At 39.5% G+C, this 27,036-nt stretch overlaps 2 protein-coding genes across 4 annotated transcripts in view; one reads left to right on the top strand and one right to left on the bottom strand.

Annotated features, from left to right (window-relative positions):
* OSBPL9 (oxysterol binding protein like 9) overlaps positions 1–22,601 on the top strand; it is a 63,818-nt gene extending 41,217 nt beyond the window's left edge. For 2 of the 3 annotated variants that reach the window (XM_080406266.1, XM_080406268.1), the window contains 18 exons: positions 2,530–2,559; positions 3,458–3,508; positions 7,863–7,901; positions 10,854–10,947; positions 11,475–11,576; positions 13,844–14,003; positions 14,685–14,797; positions 15,054–15,172; positions 16,599–16,684; positions 16,926–17,100; positions 18,589–18,673; positions 18,941–19,051; positions 19,418–19,481; positions 19,590–19,730; positions 20,638–20,716; positions 21,086–21,177; positions 21,587–21,722; positions 21,833–22,601. In XM_080406266.1, the coding sequence (XP_080262392.1) occupies positions 2,530–2,559; positions 3,458–3,508; positions 7,863–7,901; positions 10,854–10,947; positions 11,475–11,576; positions 13,844–14,003; positions 14,685–14,797; positions 15,054–15,172; positions 16,599–16,684; positions 16,926–17,100; positions 18,589–18,673; positions 18,941–19,051; positions 19,418–19,481; positions 19,590–19,730; positions 20,638–20,716; positions 21,086–21,177; positions 21,587–21,722; positions 21,833–21,907 (1,752 nt within the window). In that variant the 3' untranslated portion in view covers positions 21,908–22,601. The remainder of the gene's footprint in view (positions 1–2,529; positions 2,560–3,457; positions 3,509–7,862; positions 7,902–10,853; positions 10,948–11,474; positions 11,577–13,843; positions 14,004–14,684; positions 14,798–15,053; positions 15,173–16,598; positions 16,685–16,925; positions 17,101–18,588; positions 18,674–18,940; positions 19,052–19,417; positions 19,482–19,589; positions 19,731–20,637; positions 20,717–21,085; positions 21,178–21,586; positions 21,723–21,832) is intronic. The other variant, XM_080406267.1, reaches the window with a different exon arrangement.
* Positions 22,602–23,345: 744 nt separating this feature from the next.
* The window catches only part of NRDC (nardilysin convertase), a 28,526-nt gene continuing 24,835 nt past the window's right edge, over positions 23,346–27,036 (bottom strand). The window contains exons 26-31 of the mRNA XM_080406244.1: positions 26,804–26,856; positions 26,093–26,176; positions 24,576–24,666; positions 24,146–24,262; positions 23,810–23,899; positions 23,346–23,565 (exon numbers count right to left, since the gene is read on the bottom strand). Of these exons, the coding sequence (XP_080262370.1) occupies positions 23,365–23,565; positions 23,810–23,899; positions 24,146–24,262; positions 24,576–24,666; positions 26,093–26,176; positions 26,804–26,856 (636 nt within the window). The 3' untranslated portion in view covers positions 23,346–23,364. The remainder of the gene's footprint in view (positions 23,566–23,809; positions 23,900–24,145; positions 24,263–24,575; positions 24,667–26,092; positions 26,177–26,803; positions 26,857–27,036) is intronic.

The following is a 27,036-nucleotide window of genomic DNA, read 5'->3' as shown; positions in this document are numbered from 1 at the left end:
ACTAGGGAAACTGTCTTACTAAAATTTTATCTTTGTCAGTTTTCAAAGAGTAGGGATGTTGGGGAGAAAAAACTGTGATAACTTTTAGTAGTGATTTATATTCCTTGATATTATTTTTATTGGTAATGCTTTTTATCTTCAGCATCCCTCTTTTTACCTGCTTATGATTTTATTTATGATTTTGTATTTTCTAAATTGTCTATATTGCTTTAATGCAAGTTAAAACTAAAGATAATAAGAATAAAGTTGCGAGGTTTGTAGCAGCGTGTATACATAGCAGTGTAGTCCTGTACAATTGGAGAGATGAGACAAAAGCATTTTCCTTACTTCTTCTCCAAACCAGCCACTCTTGTAAGCATGCCGGTTTTGTTGCTACTGATTGTCCACTTGTTTTTCTTTCCCCAGTGTCATGTCCATAGTATGTTTGTATAAGATCTTACAGGGGGAGAGTTCACAAACTGTATTTTATACCTGCTTACGTCACCATTCTAGAAAAACATTGCTTATGAAAATCCAGGGACTTTCATATCAGTGATTAGCCCTAAAGAACAGGGCCAGTGCTTTTTAGAAGGGTCTTGTCAGGGATTGAGTCAGTCTGATTTGCCTGCGTTATTCTCATAGTTTTGTGTACGTATGAAGATGATGGTATTCCAGTTCAGCATGCTGTATTCTTGCAAGGTAGCCGTGCAGCACAAATCTGAAAAGTACTGAGTTAATGTGTACTGTTACTACTTAAGCTGACCAGCTCACAGAGGATGCGTTTCCATAGAGGAAAAAATAATGATTGTATGATTTATGGAAACTGGGTGTCCTGAGGTTTCTCCCATCTCAGATCTTCTGTGTGCCATCTTGGACAAATTAGCCTTTTGTCTGTACCTGTGTGTAAGAGTAACAGTGTCTTAAGCCTATTGTTTGGAAAATTACAAATGGGTAGAGGGAAAACAGTGTGATTGAATTACATTATATGGCCTGACATTGCTTTCAGATTTTTGGCAAAGACAGTATCAGTGAAGAGAATGAGGTATCAGTTTAGTTGGTGTGTAAATACTCTATAAATTGTTGGGGGAAAAAACAGGTAAGGAATAATCAAAACTGCTGACAGCTGCCTGCAGTTGGCTATAAAGCCTTGAGACTGAATTATTTATTTCAGCTGCATAATCGCCAGTTTGGCAAGATCTGTATGTTTGGGTACATTGCCTAGTTTCTTTTGGTACTAAAAGACTCAAAACTTCACTGCTGTCATATTTAAAATGCTCTTTTTAATATGTCTTGATGAAGTTTGGACTGGAAGTATAGTAGAGACATGAAAAACAAACAAAAGCAAAACAAAGGAACTTTTAGCTGTTGTTGTATTTCTCTGCTAGCAGCAGAAGTACATATTACACTGTGATACAGCATCCCTGATACGCTGTTTCCTAGATCAGCATGGTCCAGTCTTTCCAGTGGAAAAGGCAGAGGCTGGGTGCTGTTTGTCCACCTCTTGCCAATTAGCAATTAAGAAAATGCGTAGCATCTTTATGAATAGTACATAGGACAGGGTATAACTGAAAAAATTTTGCTCGGGTATTGGCTGGGAAGTTGTCACTGCATTTATTTTCTTTTTAGTCTGCAAGCTGAGACTATTAATTCCTGTAGATTTATAGATGCATGTTACTCTTACGGTGTAGAGTTTGGCTTGCAATGTTGTGTGGGGAAAAAAGTTCCTTTACACACTTTGATTGTTCAAGAATCAAAAAGATTGTGACTCAAGACATGAGACACTCATATTAATAAAAAAGAGGTACTGTAATTGAGTTAGTAGAGGTTCAGTGCTGAGTCCAATGTAGTAATTTTGCTTTCTGCAGACAGACCCAAGGATGTCAACAGGATGCTTATGCTTCTTAGATAGGTCATACTTATGTGTAAAATGGCATGTAGACACCTTTTGCATGCGTGAAGTGCAATTCTACGCAGGAAATCTTCATGAACCAGTGTTTCTAGATAAAATTAAGTAGGCAGATTTCCAGATGCACTGTTACTGGAGGCTTAAAAAGAGCAAGAACGTGTGCACTGTTATTTTTGGGGATTTAAAAAAAAAAAACCAATAAACTGTGTGTAACTGCATATGTTTGTTATAGTTGAATTATGGTTATATCAAGTAATATTGATCCTTGAAATGTGCCACCGTTCAGAATACTATATAAGGATATAAAACGTGCACTTAGACTTAATCTTCGTACTGTATTTTGTTTTTGTTGATCCTATGCAAAGCTGACATGATGTAGACTTTGATGGGTAAATAAGTATAATGTCACTGCTCAGAAATTCCTAATTTTGTCATCTTTAAGCTTTAACTGTCAGCTTGACTTCTATCTTGTCAATTACAAAATGAAAATTGTGTCTATATACAGAAATAGTCTTCAGCATGTTGGTCGCTTTTATTCCCTCCCCCACTTTAAGATTAAAATGTGGTGTTTGTACAGTATTTAGGTCAAACTAGATGCTGGAAATTTTGTCTCTAACCACACTGTTTTGATTTTTCTTTTACAGAAAATTGAAAGTCTCAAAGAAACAACCAGTGTAAGTGTCTTTAATTGTCATCTCTATTATGTATGGTTTCTGAAATTCACCTTATTTTCTTGGATAAGTTCTTGGGGCTTTTTACAGAAAAGGAGGAATCCATATTAGGTTCAACAGTGTGATGGCAGAGGCAGCCTGATTCTGGTGCTGTATTCAGATTTTTGTCTAGCACTTTCGAGTCATAAAATCATAGGATAATTAAGGTTGGAAGGAACCTCTGAAGGTCTGTAGTGGTGCTCAGGGCACCATCAGCTAGAGCAGGTTGCCCAGGACCAAACATAGTTGGGGTTTGAGTATTAACTCCATGGATGGAGGCTCTACAACCTCTCTGGGCAACTTGTTCCAGTGTTTGATCGTTCCTGGAGTAAACTGTTCTCTTGTGTTTAAGGTGAATTTCCTGTATTTCAATGTGTCCATTGCCTGTTGTCCTGTAGCTGGGCACCACTGAGAAGAGTCTGGCTCTGTCATCTTTACACTCTGCCATCCCAGACAGATACTGATGCCCATTGACAAGGTCTCTCCTGAGCCTTTTCTTGTCCAGATTAATCAAGCCCAGCTTTCTCACCCTTTCTTCAGCTGGCAGTTAATCTGCTTGCAGTGCTCTGAAAGTTTGAAGCTGACCTCCATTTCACCCTGCAACCTGTGTTTTATGTGGCTTTTGGAAACTTCAGTTTTCTACTGCTGTGCTTTTGTCTCTGTGGAGAAAAAAAAAAAAACGGGGGGAAGGGAAAGTAGGCGTTCTACAGAAGTGAGTGTCCATTTAGTTCTTGCCCAATATTTTAGTTAATATTCTGTGTAACTAATAAAAATACTTGTAAATACAAAATATTGTAATATAGTAATAGAAGTTTTCTCCCCCCTCCCCCCCCCCCCCCCCCCCTTATTTTTGTTTTCCTAGAGCATGGTAGAATCAATAAAACACTGCATTGTGTTGCTACAGATTGCTAAAGTAAGTACAATGTAAACTACTTTGCATTTTAGTAATACAGCATTACTCTGAAAAAAAATTGAAATCTAAAAGTGCCTTCTATATGATCCAGGAAATAGAGATACACATGTGTGTGTGTGTGTATATGTATAAATACATGTATATATGAAAGGTATAAGATGATTTATTTTGTTTTGATCAAATTTCTTTGATATTAATTAATACTATTAATTGATACTATTTTAATGAAGTTTCTGAAGTACTGAGTTCCATAGCACAGTCCTGTTAATGTTTGTGGTAATAGTTGTGTTGATGACATAGCTTTTCTTTTGAGATAAACTTTGTTTTGCAGAGTTTGCTATTAAATAAGAACTTAAAACATAAGGGTGACGGAATAGTAACTTCAACAAAACTCTTCTTTCTGCTTAAGAATGTGACTAACAAATAGAAAAGGGGAAAATTCTGATGTTAATAATCTAAACTGGTTTGGCAAGGCTTTTCATAGGTCTGAAGTTCAGGATGATGTTGGAACTTATTGAAGTAAGAATTATATTATTTGAGAATGCAGTATGGGTAATGCACTTTTCAATTAAATGTTTTTTTACTTTTTAAAATTTAGTGAGATTTGGATTTACTTTTCTTTGTCAAGTCAGGCTTTCACATACTGTACTTAGAATATGTTAATTATGAGCTGCTGATTTATATCTTGTGACCAACGATGAAAGAAGTCAGTGTTTTGTGAAGAAACTAATTTAAGGTATGTTCAGAATTTAAGGCTGAATTCAATCAGAACACATTTTGATTTATTCAGAAATAGGCATAGTCACTTCAATTTTATTTTTTTTTGTAGTCTAGACTTTTTTGTGGTTTTCAAGTGCATTGCTGCTGTTTGTCTTCATTCTAGATGCCAGATATATTGTGGATAATTTTGAGGCCAGTGAAAATTGAAGTATCTAGAACATTGCAGGATCTGAAGTTGCTCACTAAAAGGATCAGTGCATAATTTACAAAATGCAAATTTCATATCACTACCTTAAAAATTCTGTAGAAAAGGTTTGTTAGTTAACAGGTTTTTGCAAAACAAAAAGTATTTTGCTAGTAGTAGGGTACATAGAAATAGTTCTGTGCCACATGAATCTAGAGCTAGAACAGCCTTTATTTATAAGGACATGCAGTGATGCTATTTGAGTCCTTCACTGTAGTGATAGCAAGATAAGCCTTGTCAGTACTTAATAATTTGCTGTTATTTAGTACTGGCTATTTTTAGAATTGTTTTAGTACAGTGAAACCAGTAGACTATATGTCATTCTGAGGGTTTGGTGGAGTCAGTTACAGACAGATTAGATGGTAGTATGTTAGTTTTCTTATACAGCTGTATGTGACTTGCTGTATTAAGGTAGCTGTTGGAGAAACTGTGCAACAAATGACATGCTCATTTTTTGTTAATTACTATATAAATGTATTTAATAGTTGTTCTTTTTGCAGAGGTTTAATTCCTATGAAATTTTGCTCTTTTCTTAAAAAGCTTCGCTACGTAATTAGCAAATCTGAGAAAGAATTATAATTTGCTTCTCAGGTTCGTGATCAAAGCTGGGTAGTAGGTGGCTGAGTTAGCTTGCTTGTTTCTGTTGAATATCAAATTCTATTTCTGCTGTGGGTAGGTTTATTGGGAGAAAGACAAAAGTGATTGCTTATCTTGCACTGATGCTAAACGTATGTTGAAGTTGGTTAGGTGGTTTGCTGATAATGGACAAAACTGAATTTGTAGCAGCAGATGTAGGGGTTTTTTATTAGGTTCAGTGCTTTACTGCTCCAACTACCATAGAAGCATAAAAGTAGGTAGAGTTTGGGTTCCCCAGAGACGCTAAGACTTTTGCTGTTACATTAAATCAGACCTTGAAGTCCTTCTTTCAGTACCGGTAAATATTAACCAGTGTATATAGATGAGCTTATCCATTGAGGAGTGGGATTCTTTTGGTTTTTTGCTAAACCATATCTAAAGCTGTTGTAAAGCTATTGAAGATAATGTGGTTTATGCACAGCTAATTGGAAGATGTTGATCCACATAAAGTGAAAAATACCCTCTGTAAATCTTCCCACTATTTCAATAACCTTTATTCTGCTTCATCTCTTAATCTTCCTCTTTCATGCTCTCTCTCTTAGGCAAATATATTTGTTGACTACATGGCAATTCTGTTTGACACTCTCACCCCCCACTCCCTTTTCTATAAACTGTGTTGGTATCCTGGTGTCCTACTGCTGTAGGAAATCAAGAATACGAGGGGAGGGTGCCTTTTTTTTTTTTTTTTTTTTTTTACAGTTCTCTAAGTTATGTGTGTATGAAGCATTATATATGTAAAAATGCATTGTGTCTGACTGATAGCTTTCTGTTCTCCAGTGTAGAACCTTTTAAGATTCTGCAAGTTTTTTTCCCAAAGCTGTAAGGCAAGTATGGCTGCTGACTTACTGCTGAAAATAAATCATATTAACACCACCCCTGTGCTCCGTTTTGACATCTGCAGTGACTTTCTCATTAGGAGACAGACTTCACAATTAGCTTCTGGTTGTTTGTTATCATTTCTCTGTATACTCAGAAAATCTCCCTGTTTTAAACACACAAACATTTATTATTTGGATGATTTTGGTACATTGAGGCAAATGTGGTTTTTTGGTGTTCTGGTTTGTTTTTTATTAATCGTGTGTTAAGTTGAGGTGTTTCATGAACTTTTAAAAGAACAGCCTGCTTAGGGCGTGGACAGTTGAATTTTCATTAAACTTACTGGTAAATCTAGAGTGTAATGATGGCACTTGTACTTGAGGTGACCCAAAGCATTTCCAAAACAATGAAGTAAATACCAGCTAAACAAGAATATGTTAAAATACATACATCACTTATCAAAAAGCAATAAAAAAACCCTAAGTGGGATGGATAGGCGGCACATTTGGCTTGGGTTGACCCCTTTGTGTGTATGGCCGTTGAAGATGTCCAGCTTTGCTGATGTGGGTGTTGTAAAACACATGTAATGGTCTGTCAGTGATTTGGTAAACTACAGTCTTAGAAATATATATGTTTTATGAAGTATCTTTTATATTTTAGATATTTATTTTTGCATCTTTGCCTTTTCTTTTTCACTCCATCACTTCTGGTTGGTCTTGCCTGCCTAGTTTTGTGGCGTTTCTGCCTTCCTTACCTCATCCGTGTGCCATGTTGTTGATGGTGCATTAGATAGAATAGCCAGCTTCAGTAAAAATGCAGCATCTTTGTGATTTATAGGTCTTAGAGATAGAGATAGCACAATATGGAAATCTTGTATGTTGGGGGGAAAAAAGATAATATTTGGACTTCAATGTTACTCTTTCTTCTGCATAAGTTTGCAGCCCGATGGAACTCGTTGCCCTCGGTGTTTTTGTCATGGAAAGCCTTGCTTAAGAAACGTTAACTAGCAGACGTGAAATTTGAGCAGCATATTGTCAACTATGTAAGCTAGGGAAAAATGTATAAAGTATCAAAATACAAGTATGTATGTGCCAACTTAATACTATTTACAGCTTTTTTTTTCCCTCTTAACTTTTAACAACTGGAAATCTGGGGGAATACTCTGCAGACAAGTCGTAAGGTTTACACTGAAATCAAAGTTATGGATTGATATACTGGCTAATACGAGCTTTGCAGCGGAAGTGATTTGGCTTAGTGTTCTGTAAAATTTATACTTTTGCTGGTACAGTGTTTAAACTATACTAACTGTAGATCGGCATTACCTTGTCTGTTGCTAGTGTCATTTCCCGTGATGACTGTTTTATTCCATGCATTGCCTGCTCTTTCACATATGCTTCTAGGCAAAAAAACCCCAAACTCCTAGATTGTAAATAATCTAAAAACATTTTAAAATCTAGTGGATACCAAAAAGCAGAAGTTAAAAATGTTTAGCTTTATAAAGGCACTTCTGCCTTTCAAAAGCAAAAAATACTTCTGAAAATTTGACCTCTAAAGTTAATCACAGTCCTTCAGAAACTGAGAACTTCATGTCCTTCAGTTTTCAGGGACTCACTGGTGCTGCAGACCATGTTTTGGGACGTTCCTAGCTATTTGGGAAGAACCTACATTTTAAAGAGTAACAGTATTCTGCAGGGTAGAAAGGATATTTTAGAATTTGTTCAAAGTTGTGTGGACAGATCCTCAGAAACCACTGATGTTAAGAGGTGCGGTCCCTATGTATAGAATTGTAACTTCTAAGTTTAGTTACTGTATCACATGATGAGGAACATTTTATGGCTGAAAATGTAAACATTCCTGAGAGAAACTTGCTGTTCTCGCTTAACACACAACTGATAAGTCATACAAGATTGTTGATATTTTTAACATTTTTTCCTTAAGGACCAAAATAATGAGGAGAAGCACGCAGATGGACTTATAGTAAGTTTACATCTAATCTTTATCTCCCTTTATTTCTGCAGAACATGTGAACAGAGACCTGAATTTCCACTCACTTTGCCACATGCTTCTTCCTTTCTCTAATTTACTGCTTCAAGTGTCTTGTTAAAATTACTGTTGAGTCATTAGCTTCTGAGGTTGGCTAACACCCTTGCCTTTAGAAGATCAGTTATCAGTTTTATGCTCAGTGTCTTACATGGCAGTGTTATGACTGAACACTTAGATAACAATGTGAACAGACAAAAGGCAAATTACTGGGATAGAAATAGTTTTGTGTTCCATCTAAAGTATCTTTACGTATGAAATAGATCAGCTATCCTTGTGCTTCAAGTAGTTTGTCTTTTCTACAGTGCTACTCGTTTGATGCAAAGTTGTATTATGTCTCAGCAATGTTTCTTTTTTAATAGAACTTCTGCATTTTTCATGTAACTTCTGTCATCTTTGGTTTCGGTCATGTGTGACTTCTTTCTTCTCTTTCTGTCACTTGAGTACATTTCAGATACTTTTAATAGGAGATTGGTTTCTGTAAAATGTAACTCTAAAAATCAGTGTGTTTTCATTACAGCTGACAATAGTTCCCAAGCTTTATTTGTCTTTCTATTATATACAGCTATAGCAGTATGATTTTCTGGTATGAACTTTGGAGTAAAGGTGCACATACAGATTTTGGTTTCGTGCTTATCATAAATAAGATAATTTATTACCCTGTTGGATAGTCCCATAATTCAGGTCTTAGTGTAATGGAGTAGGTTCTGTTACATGCCCTGGAAAGCAGAGGTTACACAGCTAGACACTGCCACAGGCAGAGGTGGTATGCACATTAGATCTTCAACTCAGAAATTTCATATCGCTATTACAGCTTACGACTATAGTCTGAATTTGATTAGCCTCTATCCTAATTATCTGTGGGCTGGCTTGTACTGGGGAGAAAAAAAAAATGATTTCTGTAACAATATAGTAACTGATGCATCAGTGATTGTGAAGACTGAAATTTTGTTGCTGTTGAGGTCAGTGTAAGCTTGGGCTGAAGGTCAGGATTTCACTTTAAACTCCTGCAGGAATACCATCAATGTTTGATACAGTGTTGTTTCTGTGTGGTTGTTTTTAGGTTACTGAGCTCAGAGTAGGAAACTTTCAGGCCTGCCTTCATCTGTTTCTAACCCACAAAGGCACACCCCAAAATATCTAACAAGAAGCTCCAGTTCATGTTGCAGTATGGAGAATAGTTTTGAGGATAAGGTTGCAATCCTGCATATGAAGTTAAAATTACATTTATTTTTTTTTTCTTTATCGCAGCAGTGTTCTGTATCACATATATTATTAGCTTCCCTAAAGCCCAGGGGAGTTACAGAGGATGCTGTTGCTATCTCTGTCATAGGACCCATCTTGATTTTTAAGTTGATTTTTAACTCTGAAAAATGGAGTCATGATTTTAAACTGTGAAATACATGGGACAGGGATATACTATGCACAAGCAGTTGAAGTAATGTATAAGGAACGTTGATTTTATGTTGGAATACAGTGGAGTAACAATACTGGGTTATTTATTTCTGTTCTAGTTAGTAACACCAACAAAAATGTAGAAAGCATTTTTTTATCCCTTTGTTTTTAAACTGGAGATTTTTTTTTTTAAGATAAACAGGGAATAATAGTTTTGTTTTCCGTTAAATAAATCCTGTGCTATAAAAAAGTACAATCTTTGCTGCTTCACTGATTTTTAATGTAGGATCAAGTTCAGAATTATAGTTAACCAGGAAAGGAGGCAAGAAAGAAGTCTTCCTTTTGTAGGAAAATGGGAGGAGGTAGGTTAAAATGACCCTGTTTCCCTCAGTCTGGAGGCAAGTAGAAATTAATAGACTAAAAGGAAGGAAGAACAGCTGGAGACTCTTCTGTTTTAAATATTGATCTAAAGAGATGATAGGAATAGTCGTACTGACTAAATTTAAAGGCAAAGCTCATCTACCATTTTTACAAGAACTTTTTTTAAAGTAGAACATGGTATTGTGTGACTCTCCTGTGCTTGCACAGTAGCAAGATTCCCTAGCAAATTGAGGCAAAGATTTTCACAGTTCTGACATAGATCAATGGCTTTAAATTACAAGTTGTTTGGAAAAGGTTTTTATGTGCCTTTTTTCCATTTAACCCAGAACAATGTAGAAGTTCTGGGGTTTGTGTGTAAACATATATAGCAAACAATGCTTAGATAATAACTAAATTATAAGCCAGTGATGCAAGGCAAAAACATGCTAGTTTGGATTAAAAGACATTGTAATTGGAATTCCCAAGGGGCTTGTTGTATAAAAGCCAAGAACATACTGAAGTCAGTGACTTTGAGTGTTGAGTTGAATTGGTGCTTACTTTTCAAAGTGCCCATGTTCATAAGTAGATTGAAATGTCCTCTACTGGAGACACACTGAAAACTGTCAGCTTGCATTGGGAAGCATTTTGGCAGTAAAGCCACTTCATGGCTGTGAGCATGCTGATGATTCTTGTTTTAATTTATGGGTTGATTTACTATGGTTTGGATAAATCAATTAATTAAAAAAAAGTTTTAAAAATACAGATTACCTGTCCTAATTTTTGCCAGATAATTTGCATTTAACTTTCACTCTTTGCATGCATTATTTTTTTAATGGATATTGGAAGGAATACCAGAAGAGAACTGGAAATAAGAATTCTTTATAGGACAATCCAAATCTCTAGCAAATTCAGTGTAGTGTAAAATCTGTGCGAGGAATTAAGGTATTACCACTTTGAAAGTATTTCTCATGTCCTCAACTGTCAATTCGTGTTTTACTTTCGCTCTCAGGAATTTGCTGTCTTGCATTTGGGCATTTCTTGTGCTCATGATGTTCTTGCTATCTATACTTTATTTGTGTTGAGTTTTTTTTTTTGTATTGAGGAAAAAATGTGCTTTTCTTCCTTTTGTCTCAGAGCACTATAAACCCGGTTGACGCAGTATATCAGCCCAGTCCTTTGGAACAGTCCGTGATCAGCACAATGCCTTCCCAAGCGGTTATACCTCCAGGTATGGTGTACAAAAAGAACCTCAGCAGAAATATGAGCCGAGCAGGGCACAACTGCAGTCTGGATGGAGGGACTGCATAATGGTGGATAGTTCTGGGGTCACGTAGGCAGTACCAGTGCACACTCGCTGCAGTGGTGCAAAGGCAGAGAAAGGAGTGGGAGGCACGGGGCTTCCTCAGCCATCAGGTCTGTCTGCCTCTAGTTCTGTAGATAAGCTGGTATATTTCACTTGTTCTAAGTTATTGGCTTACATTTCTAATATACTTTCATAATATAAATTAAACTATAACTTTCAGAAAAGTGCTTTCTAGCTAAATAATGGCAATTTTTTAAATGCCGTCCTTCCTTAATAAAAAGGAGCTAGCTGATAACAATGGCAGAAACATGTTTTTCTGTCTGAATGGCTTTTCTATAAAACATTTAATTTTTGAAGGCGAGGTGAAATATGTGGAATCTCTTTCCCAACAAAACTATAATTCTCATATTTAAATGTGAATTTTGGGTTTAATTTATAAAAATATCCCCTAGAACCTGCTCAGTTGTGCAAGTCGGAGCAGAGACCTTCCTCTTTGCCAGTGGGACCTGTGGTAGCATCACTTGGAAATCAGACTCCAACACCAAATAGTACAGGTATGGTTCTGTTTAATTGTCTTACTGAAGTACAGGAAACAAAACCTGAATATATACTGCCTGTAACCTAATGTAATTAGCTATTAAGAAAACAATGTATTGGCCTACACCTTGCTTCTAATCAACATGTTTCAGCATTGTGTTAAAATCCATTATTGTGCTCTCCCTCCCCCCACCCCCCACCCTGCAACTTTGTACTTGGTTTCTTCTCCACATCATTGCAATCTTGTAGTAATCGGCAGAAGAACTTTGCGTTCATACATGATGTGTGGCCTTTCGGGTTTTTAATTCATTGATTCCCTCCTCTCTCCTTTAAATAATAGCATTCTTTGGGCTTTTTGTAACTACAATAGATGTTTTGAAGTAAAAATTGCTATTATATATATAAAGTTGCTGTAATTCTCTGTTTAGAAGTCCTATGATATTTTGTTTGTGTTTTTTTTTTTTTTAAAACCATAGCTACTTACTTAGCATATTTTTTTGTCTGTGTTGATCAGTTCTGTTGATTATATTGTCCAGTCATGCTAAACTCTCTCAGTTCCCTCCCAAGTTTTTTTCTAAGCTTGTGTGTAACTGATGTGTTGTTACTTTATTACTACCGTTCCTTCCCAGAACACTAATACCTGTGTTAACCAGTGTTTGTCCCAATGTGAAAAATGAGGGAAACCACTGCTGGCTTTTTCTCCTGCCAGGAAGTTCCTTTTCTTAGTCTTGTTCTATGCGTCTCATGTTCTAGTTAGTTTCTGGTGATTGTTGTCTGTGTCAGTACCTAAGTTTGCTTAATAACCTCTGCTGCGGCATCGGCTTCCACGAAAGGTCTGTGTCGGTGTTAACCTGGTTTGTCTTTATTGCGGTGGCTCTTTTGAAGGACAGCAAGTAAGTGTTGAGACAGGATTCATGTAATCCATTTTAGAAACTGGATTCATTAGATTTTGTCACAAGTATGTTTTGTGGAATTGGAAATAAATTGGAAAAAGATGTTTTAGGTAAGTAGAACACGAGTGAAAACTGGCTGGACTGCCAGGCCTGAGGCTTGCGATCAGCTGTGTGAGGTCCAAATGGCAACCAGGTGGCTACTGGTGTTTCTCAGGGGTTGATACTGGGTCCGATACTGGTTAACGTCTCTGATAACCCGGACATGGAGCTTGCCGAATTGAGAACAGTGGGTAGGACAGGGCTGCCATGCAGGAGGGCTGTGACAGGCTGGGGAAGCAGGCTGCCAGAAACCTCGTGAAATTTGATGAAGGCAAATGCAAGGTCCTCTGCTCAGCTAGGATGGGCATAGCCCTCAGCCTGCCCTCGGCATGGCGTGCGCTGCAGCCTGGCTGAAGAGGAGCCAGGGGTGCTGGTGAGCGACAAGCAGAATGTGAGTCAGCAGCCTGTCCTTGTGGTGGCAAAGGTTTTGCTGCATACTGGGCTGGACTAGTGAGGGGGTAAGGAGCAGATGAAGAGAATTGATTGTCCTCTCTTTCTGGGATCTGTGAGACCATGTCTTGAGTATTATGTATAGTTTTGGGTTCCACAGTACAAAGACGTGGACCACCAAGACTGGGAAGCTGAGGCCCGTGATGTACTTAGAGACTGACAGAACTGGATTTGTTCAGCCTTAGGAAAATCAAGCTAAAGAGGGATGTAGCTGCTGTCTTCTGCCGACTTTTGGGAGGGTAAAAATAAGGTAGAACTGGGCTCCTCTTGAAGATGCACAGCAAAAGGATGAGGCAATCTGTTGTAAGAAAAGAAATTCCAAGTAGGTATTAGAAAATGTTTGGTTTTATAATGAGGTGGTTCCGACTTTGGAGTAGGTTCCCCAAAAAGATTATGGATTCTTCATCTTGAGAGATTTTTTAAAACCTGACTAGACATGATCTGGGACAAACTGGTATAATTTTTGAGCTGCCTGGGCCTCTAGTGGGGAGTAGATGAGATGACTTCCAGACATGCTTCCGAATATAAATCATACTATGAATCTATACGGGTTTTCAGCATTGTTGTTTTGCCTTTAATCCACAACACTGGGGAAAACATGTCCTTATAGTTTACTGTTGTTCTGTGTTCCTGATTTTCCTCATGGCCTCTTTTCTGACAGCTGTTAAATGAAACTCAGTATGAACAGACTAATTATTCCTTCTAATTTTGCAAGATACCGTACCTTCTGAGTTTGCATTAGTCTTTATTGCTTTGAACAATCATGCTTGTAAGTTAGAACAGGTGGATTTTGAAAGAATTTGGGGTTTTGTATTTAGTCTTTAATTTTTAATACTCCACAGGAAGTGGGCAGTCGGCACCTAGCAGCAGCCTCACCTCTCCAAGCCATGTCAACCTGTCTCCAAATACAGTCCCAGATTTTTCTTACTCAAGCAGTGAGGATGAGTTCTATGATGCTGACGAATTCTATCAGAGCAGTTCTTCCCCAAAGCGTTGTATGGAGTAAGTACCTGAAGTACTCGGTGCGTGCTGAATGCAACTGTAAGCTACAAGGGCATGGCTTGTCTGCTTGTAAAAGTTAGTTAAGCTAAATAAGTGAGTAAGCCACATAGGCTGCCCCCGCCCCCGGCAAGCCATTCTATGTAACAGAATAAGATTACCCCCTGCCCCAGCAGGTTTCTTGAGGCATGTGGTTTTTTCTTCTGCTCCTTTCCATTCCATCAGGTGTATGTTGACAAAACTCTTAAGATAAACCAAACTTGAGAAGCCACCATCTCAAATATAATCTGAGACCATGGTGTCTTTCATGTGCATTCATTGCAGTGTTTGGTAAATGGCCATTTCCCTCTCACATCTACTAAAAGAGATTTTTTGAAGTTGACTGCCTTTTCCCAAAACCTCTAGTTATTCTTTTTTTCTGAAGCAGAAAATTAATTTTAAGAGATTATACAAATTTCAAAGAGGAATTAGTCAGTTGTTTTATGCCTTCGGGTGTTACTGTCTTAGATTGCAGGCTTTCCCACTTGTTTAGCTACAATTCATTTTAAGTTTTCTATGAATTAGCATGCAGCACTTACATTAACGTCTACCAGTAAACTCGTCATCTGTGTACATTAAATTATAGTAATTTGGTCTGAATTAGTTCATTGTGAATTGTGAGAATTTATTATTACTCTTCTTTAGTTCTTCAGGGTCTGCTGCAGTCCTGACTCGGAGCAGCACGGGAAGTAGTCTGAAACGTCCAGATACCACAGAATCCCTCAATTCTTCCATGTCTAATGGGACAAACGATGCTGGTGAGTGGACTGTGTGAACTTCCCGTTTATTTGTGTTAATTGATTGTCAATCTGTATGCAAGTTGTGTCAATATATGTATGATCTTATATATATATATAAACCAAGGTATTTGTACTGTTTCTTTGCTAATGGAAGGTTGTTGAACTGTAGGATTTAAAAACTTCCGTTTTATAAATAAGACCTTTTTGACAGCAAATCAAATACAATCTGTCTCTGAAGGTTTAGAGAAAAACAAAAGCAATTTGGTCTTTCTAGATCTCTTCGATCCTCCTGATGATCGAGATGATGATGGGGAAGGAGAATCAGTGGAAGAACATAAGAGTGTTATTATGCATCTGTTGTCACAAGTTAGATTAGGAATGGATCTAACAAAGGTAAACTTGCTGACTGTTCATGGGGGAGGGAGAGGGACTAAACCCTGAATTCCGGGTAAATCAGTTCAATGTTAACATAATAATTTAACTGTTTGTTCTGAGAGCTAGTTAAGCTATAATCTCTTTAGCACGTTATTTAATTGGGATTATTACTGGGAGTGAAAAATGGATGCAGAATAAATGTATTGAACTGCTAAAATCTGTTTGGGAAAAGAGTTTGCTATGGAAAGTAGCTGTTTGTTTTCTTTGAACCTGATCCTTAGAGTGCCTGCAAAGCTGAGGTAAGAGGAATGCTGTGTGCAGTAGTAGTGTTTCTGCATGCAGTAGGAATATTTATAATGTCTTTAGCTTCCTAGAACAGAGATCTACAAGATCCCAGTGTATGGTGACATTCAATAAAACATAAATAAAATAATAAAGCATAAATAAATAATAAGGCATAGAATGAAATGCTTTGCTTAATTGGGATCTTGTTGAGTAAGTTGCTTGTGTATTTTAAAACCCTACATGTAGGCCTGGCAAGTAAAGAGCTGGATTTTCCATGAATGTGATTCATGTTGGTGTCTGTCTTAAGGCTGAATGAACAGCATTCTGAAGGTGTTGATCTTTCTAGGCAACTCGGTTAAATTTAAACAAGTAATTCCAGATTGGAAAAGAGTAGGAGAAATCAATCCTATCATTAGTTTCCTTAAGTGGATGACTTTTAACTGCCCAGTCTGGAACTCACAATAGACAAGAAAAAGATAAAGTTAAAACCTTTGTGGAGAAACAGCCAGCAGGTCACAAGCAAACTACAGAAGATTTCTGACAGTCCTGAATAAGAATTGATGCAAAGTATGTCTGTTTTGGGAACTCCTGGAATACTTGAAAATTACTGATCTCAAATTAAACTGCCAAGAAGCATCAGGAGCACGCATCTTGTCTCCATCAACTTTAAAGTCAACAACAGCAATCAACACTGCTGCCAGCAGTGGTCTGTACTGCAGCAGGCAGCAGATCCGCAGGAATGGAACCTGCAGATGCTGTTGGGGAAGAATAGTAGCAGAGATGAGAGAACCTTCGTGTTTGAGAGGCACACAGGATATATAACTGAAAATTGACAGTGTACATATAGATGAAATTAAATAATCAGCATTAACTAAGAACAGCTTTTGGTAATAAGCTCAGCCACGTAGTGGATGTGCTCTAAGTGGGACTAGAATAGGTGTAAGACAAGAGACAGTTCCTCTGAACTCCTTGGTTTTCTAAAAGATGCCAACTGACCTGCATATGTCAGAACTCATCGGTAAGTTTGAGAACACAATCAGCTTTCAGGCAGATGAAGCCTTGGGTGCTTTGTGTGCTATTTACAGTTAATGCGTGGAATGCTTTTGTGTGGGATGTTAAAGTTCTCTTGATCTAGAAGAGTTGTTTTTTCTTCACCCAGGTGGTTCTTCCAACTTTTATCCTAGAAAGAAGATCATTGTTGGAAATGTATGCTGACTTTTTTGCACATCCGGACTTATTTGTCAGGTATTTGGCTTTTGAAGTAGAGCATTAACTGGTTCTGATATTGTTTATGGGCCTTGTGGGTGCTAAAAGTCAGTGGGCTTTGAGGAATGTTGCATGGGGTTTGATCTGAACTTGAAAAATAGTCAAAAGTAGGCAAACTTCTAGTTGTAAAACAATCAAACATCCAAAACACTTTCCTGTATTTGAGGTACCTGCTTGTATTTCATTTTGCCTGTCCTCTTCTCTCTCTTGGTGCATATAGCATTAGTGACCAGAAGGATCCAAAGGAGCGAATGGTTCAAGTGGTTAAGTGGTACCTCTCAGCTTTTCATGCAGGAAGAAAAGGGTCAGTTGCTAAAAAGCCTTACAATCCCATTTTGGGCGAGATCTTCCGATGCCATTGGGTATTACCGGGCACTGAAGGTGAAGATGATATGGTTAGTTTCTTGTGGTATGTTTTTTTTTTTTTGGCGTCTCTGATGCATGTGAGTGATTGCCAAAGCTTTGATAATTTACTGACTGAAATGGCTTATGCTATGTTTAAGTAACAAAATTGACAAACTACGGCAATTTCTTAACTGATTTCACCCCTTCCTCCTTCCTTTTCTGTGAATAGAAGTTTGAAATATCTTGTATAACAAAATTTGAGCTATTAGTCTTTTAAGAATCATTTGACATGAAAATGTTCTCTTTCCTTGTTTCATAGCACCGGGTATGAATTCCTTTCTTTCCAAAGTTCTGAAAGTTTTTTTTTAAATAATTTCTCTAAACACTGGTGGTTTTATCACTGGCGTTTCTTTTCCTCAGTTACAACCTAGAAAGCAGTGCAGTTTCTCCCGTACATTTAACCTTTTAAAATTTTTTTTTTGTAGACTTCTGGTCTGGATTCTGAGCTTGGATAGTATTTTAGTTCTACATCTGTGTCTGGCCACTACTTTTCCTTTTGTACTTTAGCAGAGTGTGTCCGGTGGAGTGAAGGACACAGTAACAGTTGTGCCACTCATAACCGGGAGACATCACCTACCAGTGTGTGAGCTTTTAGTGAGATTGAAGGATTACTCAGGCTTCCGCGCCGTGTGAACCACAGCCAACAGTGCCCCACTGATGCCAGAGAAAGCTCTAGCACTTGCAGTGCAGCCTGGTGCAGCATTTTTTTTTGTCACTGTTGGGTTTGGGTTGTTTTTTCTAACGCCTTGTTTAGGCTTCTCACCTTGGAAAGTTGCAAACGATGATGTGGGAAGTGCTATTGTGAGATTCTTCATGTAGCCTCGGTGTAGTATATCTACAAGTGATCGTTTAGATATAAAGTATGTATTTTTTCCATTTAATTTGCCCCCTCTCCCCCTGCCCCCAGCCTGTTTCTTTGCTCAAATCTTTCTTTTGTTCCCGAGGTGAATGTTTGGACTTCTCTTTGCTGGCATAAAGGCAATATTTGTGCTTCCGTTGCTTCTAACGATGAATTCCACTTTTCATTATTTGCCCCAGGAAGTGAATGTTGTTTTATGGTTTTATGATACATATAATCTGATCATTATTAATATGCATATCAGACTTTCTCAGAAGCAAAGAGGAAAACTATTTCTGCCACCCATTTCTTATTAGTTAATATGAAATAAAGTGGATTTAAATACTATTTTGTAATTAGGTTTATACATGGCTCTTTCAGTTTAACTGTTTCATTTGGGAACATCTCCCCAAGTACGTTTATACTGGAAAACAAGAGAGTAGAAACTCTTATTCTTTAGAAAGTGTCATTGTTTCAGGAGTAAGGAGTTATTCCCCATGAAATCAGCAAACTGACAATTAAGTTAAAATCACTGCAATGCATTTTTAGAAGCCTTTAAACATGGAAGGTACTTCTCTTGGAAGCTTTGAGTGTTTTGTGAGCGCTGTCAGTGATGAAGATCCTCTCTCTTGTCATGCAGGAGCCAGTTTCAGAAGGACCAGTTCCTTGGGTCAGCAAAAGCAGTGTAACATTTGTGGCAGAGCAGGTGTCTCATCATCCTCCAAGTAAGTTGACAATAACTTTGCTAATAGAGATGGCATATGGACAGGAGAGACAGTAAAATCAGCTTTTGGTGTAAATCTTGGATTTACATTTTCTCTCCAAATTTAAAAGCTGAAAGTTTTCTCTCTGAACTGTTTTTGTGGGGGAAAAAAATTGCAAACTCTGTTGCCGTGTAAGTATGAGGCTTTTTGAGATATTTCCTGATGAATGAATCTGGAAACAACAGCACTAATGTCTTATGCTGCTATTTTAAATACCTTTTTCTTCAGTTTCAGCATTTTACGCGGAGTGTTTTAGCAAGAGGATACAGTTCAATGCTCACATATGGACCAAGTCAAAATTCCTGGGAATGTCTATTGGGGTTCATAACATAGGGCAAGGTACGTACATGCAAATGTAACAAGAGAAGGGAAATTTGTATTCTGCAACTAGAATTCTTACAGAAATTATCTAAAGTAATCCTATTAAACATAAAGGATGTTTGGATTTACATAACTAGAGTTTATATATCTACGAATCGGAGACTCCTTCTGCCCACTTTGTGCGCTGAAGACACTTAGGTCCCAGTTTTTCATGTAAATGCAGCTGGCCCTGCCTTTTCTAGAAGCTGGGCGTTCCCCGCATCGATGAAAGATAAAGCTTTTCACCTTTCCTTTTTATGGTACCCATTTTTATGAAGTATTTGAGTATATTATTTTTTGTAAAGGTTTTGCTTGTGTTTTTTAAATCTGTTTTTTCTTTAATAGGATGTGTCACATGCCTAGATTATGATGAACACTATATTTTGACGTTTCCTAATGGTTATGGAAGGCAAGTAAATGCTCTATTTGGTATTTTCATTTTTAATGCCTTGTAATATTTCATGCTTAAAATGTATCAGTTAAGAGGCTACAAATATACACATATTTATAATTGCAGGTCTATTCTCACTGTGCCATGGATAGAACTTGGTGGAGAATGCAGTATTAATTGCTCAAAGACAGGTTATAACGCTTCCATCGTCTTCCACACAAAACCATTTTATGGAGGAAAGAAGCACAGAATTACAGCTGAAATTTTGTAAGCCAGTTTCTTCAGTTAAACCTCTTTCTTCTTTTTTTTTTTTTTTTTTCTCAAATGCTGACAGTGTTTTTTCAAGACAGTCAGGAGTGTAAAATACTGAAAGAGCTGCACTCAGTAACTCAGCTCATGGCTGCCTGTCACAGGGTGCCATTTTATAGCCACAATTTGAGAGAGGGAACCTGCATAGGCTTGCCACCCTGCCTTGCCATGCTCTAAAACATTCTATGCTGATTACCAAAAGGAACTTAAATTTTCACTCCTGAATTATCCAGACTGTCTTCAGCATTAGCTCTACTAAAAATCCTGAAGCGGGCCTTGCAATACTGCTGTTAATTAACGGTTCTGCTGCAGGCCTTGATGTATTTATTTACACCTGTGGTTTGATGGATTTTGGTCAGACCCTGTGCACATGCGCAGAGCAGACAATTCAGTGGGGATTTGCATCTTATATGGACAGCTGCTGTGACGTCAGTAAGTGGATGCTGACAAAATGAGGTTTATAACTTAAAATTTCTTGACACACATTGATAGATGTCGTCTGTGAACCAGTGTTTTGTTTCCCAGTAGTCTGGCAAAGAAGTTACGGATTTGTAAAAGCTTTTTAAGCTTAAACTTACTACTAAATCTATTTGGAAAGCCTGTAACTAGCTTCCTAAAGTCTAAATGTAGCCCTAAAGCAAGACCCGTCTTACCCCAGAACAGCACTTCCTTTGAAGGTTTATCCAACTTATTAATGCAGAACTTCTCACTCGTAAACAGAACCTGCATCTTTTCTGGATTGGTGATGGGTGTTTTAAGGGCTGATAAAAACCAGACTCCGCAGCAACTAGGACAAAGGTTTCACCCTTCAGGGTCTTTCAGCTACTGTAGCACAACTGAGAAATGACTGTTTCTTTCTGTTTAGTTCTCCTAATGACAAGAAACCCTTCTGCTCAATTGAAGGCGAATGGAACGGTGTCATGTACGCAAAATACACCACAGGGGTAAAGCAGCTTTTTTTCTTTTTTCTTTGGTTGTTTTTGTTCTCATCAGAAATGGAAGATTGTGCTTCAAAGGTTTTTTTGGTGGTTTCTTTTTGGTTTTATTAAAATAAACATTAATAGTTGGGAACTCCTGTGAAGCTGCCCCAAAAGATCACAGGAATGCTGAATTTGGGATAAAAGTCCCAAATTTACTTTGTTAATTTATTCTTAAGGTAACTTGATTTTTATAGCAAGAACAGAATCCAGTGATGACTTTTTATGTATTTCCTGACAACCAGTGTACTAGAGTGTGAGGCTATATAAATTTTAAGCCTAGATAAAGAACTGAGTTGTGGTTTGTTTTGTCTTTTTTTAAAAACCTCACTCTAGGAGAATGCTGTCTTTATAGATACCAAGAAAATGCCTACAATTAAGAAGAAGGTAAGGAAATTGGAGGACCAAGACGACTTTGAGTCTCGCTGGTAAGAACTTTAGTTAAATGGGCAAATTAAGACTTGTTTTCGTTAGACTCAAGTTGGCAGTACCCAGCTTATCTGTGGACAGCTGGGCTCGGCGCTGGCCTTTGTGGCCAGAGAGAGCCCAGGTACAAGCAGGTTGGGGTTTTGAAGGGGAAGAGGAGCCCCTGGTCACATCCCCGTTGGGACCAAATGTCCCAGGGAGGTCCGGAGAGCCTCGCTGCAGCCGCCGTGCTCCTGGCAGTAGTGCAGCTGTGGTTTAATATATATTGAGGGGTGTCTGCCCTTTGGATAAAGTGAGACCTACCCTAATTCAGACTAATATTGATGCTAATTATTAGCTAGTGATGTGTTTCTACAGCCTTGTAGCACTTTGCTTCTCTAAAGCGGTCTCCATTCGTATTTCCTTTTTAAGCTTATGGAAAGATGTAACCTACAACTTAAAAATTAGAGACATCGACGCAGCCACAGCTGCAAAGCACGCGCTCGAAGAAAGACAGAGAGCTGAAGCCAGAGCCAGAAAGGAGAATGAGACCTCGTGGGAAACAAGGGTGAGCTTTATTCCAACAGTGTAAATGCCCTCTAACCTGTCATATTGGTTCCTTTCCAACTGAGTCATAAAAAGCTTACATCCAATTATTCCCTCTTCTCTTTTTCCTAGTTATTCCATGAAGATGGCGAATGCTGGGTTTACGATGAGCCGCTACTGAAACGACTCGCTGCCAGTAAACATTAAGGGGGTTGTAAAACCAGAAAACATTCAAGCCTTGGCTTAGCAAAGTTTACATCTGATACCAAGATAGTCATCAGTTAGCACGTACGCTGACCCCTCCAGCTACAGTGGTTCCTATCTCAGGGATACTGGACTTACTGATGCAGATAAGCAATTAAACGAAACAAGAAACGTCTTGGCTGTGCAGTACCTTATACTGGACTCTACTATACTGGTCTCTGCTATACAGGTGGTGTATTCGGGCTTCAAAGGCAGCTCTTTGGAGCCCTGTTACTGCTGCTTCTAAAGCAGGGAGAATCTAGGCCGTGAAGCTTGTACACTTTGTACAACCACTGTGAAGGCCATGGCATTGGTATCAGTTGCATTATATTCCTGGGTCCTACATATTTAAAAAATGAGAAACAAGATGCAAGACGTCATTTAAATCTAGCTGATGTTTGCAGTGTGTAAATACGAGGATTCCTTTGATGGGACAATTTGTTAGAAAATGCTACGTAAATGTTATCTTCCACCTGTATGATAATCAAAATTTTGGCATTTCAGTGTCTTGCCCAAAATAACTTTGTTATTTTGAGATTGAAATGTAACCATAGATAATTCTACTCAATGCATCTTAAAGCTTCATAAAATAGATTTTTCAAACTTATCTTATGGACTTTTTATTTATTTCATAATAAACCTTTGCAGCAAGACTTTATTCAGCTGAGTGATGATCAATTGTTTTATGTAAAATGTATTGGTTTTATTTTTTCCCAGCTGGAATCCCTACAGCTCAACCTGCTTCTTCAAGCAGTTCATTAACAAGCAAAAGGAGCAGAATTCGCACCACTCGCAGCAGAATTTTTCTGGAAGTGTGTAGCACTTCAGGAATCTTTGCATTTCTGTGCTGTTGCTTTAAAGTTAAATAAGGGTTGAGTAAGTAAGGAGCTGTATGTAGCAATCAAACTATTTTTCTTGCCACAGTTACATCTAGCTTTTATTTGATCTGAATTTGTCTGTGTTACACATACAAAAAACCTAAAAAAAACCCCAACCTGTGTGAGATGGAAGCCTGAGGCTTTTTTCCCCCTCCCCCCAGTATGTATCTCTCCGGGAAGAGCACAGAATACTTCCTCGGACGAGCTGCAGCTGCTGCAGGAATGATGCACAAGACAGACTGAACGAAAAGGTGCAGCCCACCCCTGCAGGCAGCTGGAGAGGAGGACATCGCATCTTCCCCGTGGCGGGGGGGGGGGGGGAACTCTCCCCTCACTCCAGCTCTGTGGCAGGGCTGTGCCTATTCTTAATGAGATTAATGAGAAAAGTTGGCTGGAAACTTCCTTGAGAACAGCTTCCTCATGTCTGAACGGGCACCTCATCCCAGCTATCGCTACAGCCCTGGTTTAGTAAACCCAGGTTTGTGATGTTCATGTTGCAGAAAGCACCTGTATTACACATCACGGCAGGGCAAGGGCTCAGTTTTATTTTAATATTTTATGGTAAGGGAGAACATTCAGAGTTGATGTGTAAGCTTTGATGTCTTTGATGGAAGTAACATTAGTCATCAAAGAAGATGGGGGCAAGAAAATCAGATGAGGTATTTCACCAGATGAAGAATTCTGTACTTCTGCGACAGCTGCTGTAACCTCTGAGTCCCCTTCATGTTTTCCATATCCAACCACCTGGAAGAAAGTTACCATAAAAGAAATTTGGATTTCTTTCAGTGTTCTATCAGCCCTGACAATTAAATACAGATACTTAAATGCAATTCAAATGCCAATAATAATTAGAAATGTAGAAAATATGAACAGTGAGTGAGGATAACCACCCCATTACAAGTTTGATTATGGAGCTCCTCTACTGCACCCTCACTGGGCTTTCTGAGGTCAGCAAAGGGTGGCAGGGTGGAAGCTGACACACACTCACGTGTACACTGAGCACTTTCTTCTTGTTGCTTCTGTGAGCTTGGAACCAGGTAACCAGGTCTGATTTTGAAACAGACTTCAGAGCTTCAATCTGAAACCACAGGAAGGAGGTTTAAGTACCAGAGTGGCAATCCAAGTAATTTTAAACATTTAAAACTGTTTCTCCACAACCTTATATATCCCATTAGAAAAAAGAACTTTTTTAAAATAGCATGCAGTTTTAGAGTCAGTCTGTCAACTAGTAGCATAAATCCCTCTATCGCATTTAAAACTGCTCCAAAAAGCGACGTGCGAGTGTTCCCTGCGGAATCACTGACACCCCCCAGGGCCCACCAACCTCGCGGGCAAGCCGGTCAAAGAGATACTGCTGCGTCACCACTTCATTCCAGTTCCTGTCTACTTCTTCTCCAAGATGGGAGTCTTCACATTCCTTAAGTTTTATCAAAGCTGTAACCTACCATTGAAAAAGACAAAACCCAATTCATTTCAAAGCATTAAGAACTACCTTCATTTACCACCAGGTTCACTGAAGCTGAACAAAGCCCACCTGACATTGACAAGGTAGTTTGAGGCTTTGGAGCTTAACTGTGAATGGCCAGAGAGCAAATGTTTACAGAGTGGCTGCTGGGTGGAGGAAGGGGGAGGATTTAAAAGTGAGTCCTTCGTCCAGAAAACCTCAGAGATACGCAGGATCCCTGGAACTGAATCCGCCGGTTTAGGTGTCATATAGCGGTTCAAGGAAGAGCTTTTCAAGAGCAAGTGTTTACCTGGGTGCTGAAAGCATCTTCAGTTAAATGCTTGATTTTCTCTTCAAAGCAAGAAAGAAACTCCTCTATCTTCTTGTCAACCAATTCAGAACTAAAAGAGAGTTAAATAATTAAATTGGGCAGGAAAGAGGAAAAAACCCATAGTGAGGGCTAAAGGAGCAGCACGGCCCCAGCTGAGGAGGGAACGTTTGGGACAGGCTTGTTTCCCTCCAGCCCTGAAAAGCTCACGCATCTGTCAACACCATCTTCCCTAGTACCGGGAATAAAACCAGTGCTCTGGTTTGGGGCTGTGTGACGTATTATTCAAACACGGGGACTTCAGATAACCAAGCAGCGAGAGGAGTCGCTGCTGCGACGATGCTGTCGGGGACCCAGGCCGTGGCGCGCCCAGCTGCAGCCCCAAGCCCTGCAGGTGAACAGCTATGTTCTGCTGGCTTAAGACAAAAAGAAAGAAAAATATCGCGATGTGCTGGCCTCGTGAGGTTTCCAAGGCACAAAACCTTCCCTGACACTATTATTTTTCATAAGAAAATTGTGTATTTTTCATCTAACCCTGCAGCTCTGGCAGGTCAAATACCTGTAGTTAGCCCCAGCTTTGAATAAAACCATAATATTTTTATATATATTTATATCTGCCTGCTGAAGGGGAGCCAGAACAGCCGTTTACTTGGCAGCAGCCGGAGCTCTCCTGACGGGGCACCTTCAGAAGAGCAGCGGGGTATTTTACTTCGGTTTTGGGTTACTTATCTCTGTTCAAGTCAGGACTGCCGCAGTTTTTAAGATGCTTAAGGCTACCTTTATTTAGGTGTTGGTTTTCAGTCATGATGTTGTGCCTGTCAGCAGTGTCACGAGCTGGGGCCAGGACCACTCACTTTTGACTGCTTCCATAACTCCCCTCATAAAATAAATCAATCCCTCTGTGGCCTGAAACAGCTGTGAGCTCTGAGAGCAGGTGTGCGGAAAAGCTCCGGCACAAGCCAACAGAAGTCAGCTGGGACCTGACCTAACACAGCAAGGAGAACAGTCAGCGAGACTCTCTGTAATAATTCTTGAGCTGGACACGGCGTAAATTCACCACTGGCGCAAAACGTGCCATGTCAGCATGGTCACGGTTAGCTGGACACCTCCCCCCCCTCCCCGGGGCTCAGCCTTCAGTGCCTGCACACACGCCAGCCCCACTGGCCACCTCGGTAAACCCGGCTGCCGTAAACGTCCTGCGCTCGGGTCCTCCCTGTTCAGACAACAGCAGCAACAGCTGCCACTTACGGAGCCGCTCTGCACCGCAGCACAGGTGAGGAACAGCCGGCCAGCTCCACCAGACCACTCCACTCCACTGCAGCCAGCTCCACCAGACCACTCCACTGCAGCCAGCTGGTCCGCATCAGCCAGGCCCTGCCTGCGCCTCTGCCGCGGGGGCACGGCAGTAAGGCCACCAGAACTGGGTGCTGGCAGCTCAGGGGTGACTCCGGCGGCCCAAGGCTGGCAGCAGTGCTGAGCATTAACCACTGAGCACTTACTTGTATTTAGTTGCCTGGGTTGCTACTGTGACGGAGAAGCCAAGAATCCCAGAAGTATTCCTGCAGGTAGGGTACACGTGGTAGCTTAAAAAAAAAAAAACCAACACACACACACACAAAAAAAGGAAGTAATAAAGTCATTCCACAAGCACAATTAAATTTTCACTTGTACGACACGCTACAAGTTAAAATAGTGTTGGTACTTCAGAAAGAAAAATCTCAGATAAAAATTCTCAAGTCTTAGTTCCTTTGTTTTCTGCATCAGTGCACTTCAGCGTTTTCTCATTTTTAGGAAATCCTTTTAAGCCTGGCAGAGTACTTGTGTTTGTGTTCCTGCAAACTAATTCAAGCAGAGTGACAGACCTATAGGTGTGAAAAGCTTGTTCCAGTTCCCTGAGGTAGAAGGGTGCCTCTGCGGGAGGCTGCTACGCGCCGCAGAGCTGCTGTGAAAACAGCCCTGGGGAACCAGGAGCTGATTTGGGAAGTGGAAGGAACAACTTTATGCCGAATAATTTTGGGAGTTCACACACTGGTAAAAGCTGCAATTCTTACAGGACTCAAAAGCAACGTGACTGCAGCTTGTACCGATGGGTGCTCTTGGGTGCGATGCGTTTATGTTTCCATTACAACAATTCAGGAACTGGCTGCTGTGCAGACAGGGCTTCCAAAGTAAAAACAGGAAAGAGTAAAAGCAGGTGTGAGTGAACTCACCCGAGGGTCTGCTTGGTTCTCAGAAAGTCGAAGCAAGGCTCCTCCATGTGCATCTGAAACGGAGCACAGAGGCGTTACAGCAGGAGCGGGGCTCCGCTGCAGCCAGCCCGTGGGCTCCGTCTGGACCTGTGACGGCAGCACAGCACGTGCACCCGCTGCAGCGCTGCCTCCCAGCCTCACCCGCTGCACCAAGAGGTCTCAGCCTCCCGGGCGGGCAGCTAAGAACGGCCTTC

Source organism: Falco punctatus (genome assembly GCF_963210335.1).
Source record: "Falco punctatus genome assembly, chromosome: 11".
NCBI classification, from domain to species: Eukaryota; Metazoa; Chordata; class Aves; order Falconiformes; family Falconidae; genus Falco; species Falco punctatus.
Note: the sequence above shows the minus strand (reverse complement) of the source record. Positions and strands in the feature narration are given on the sequence as shown.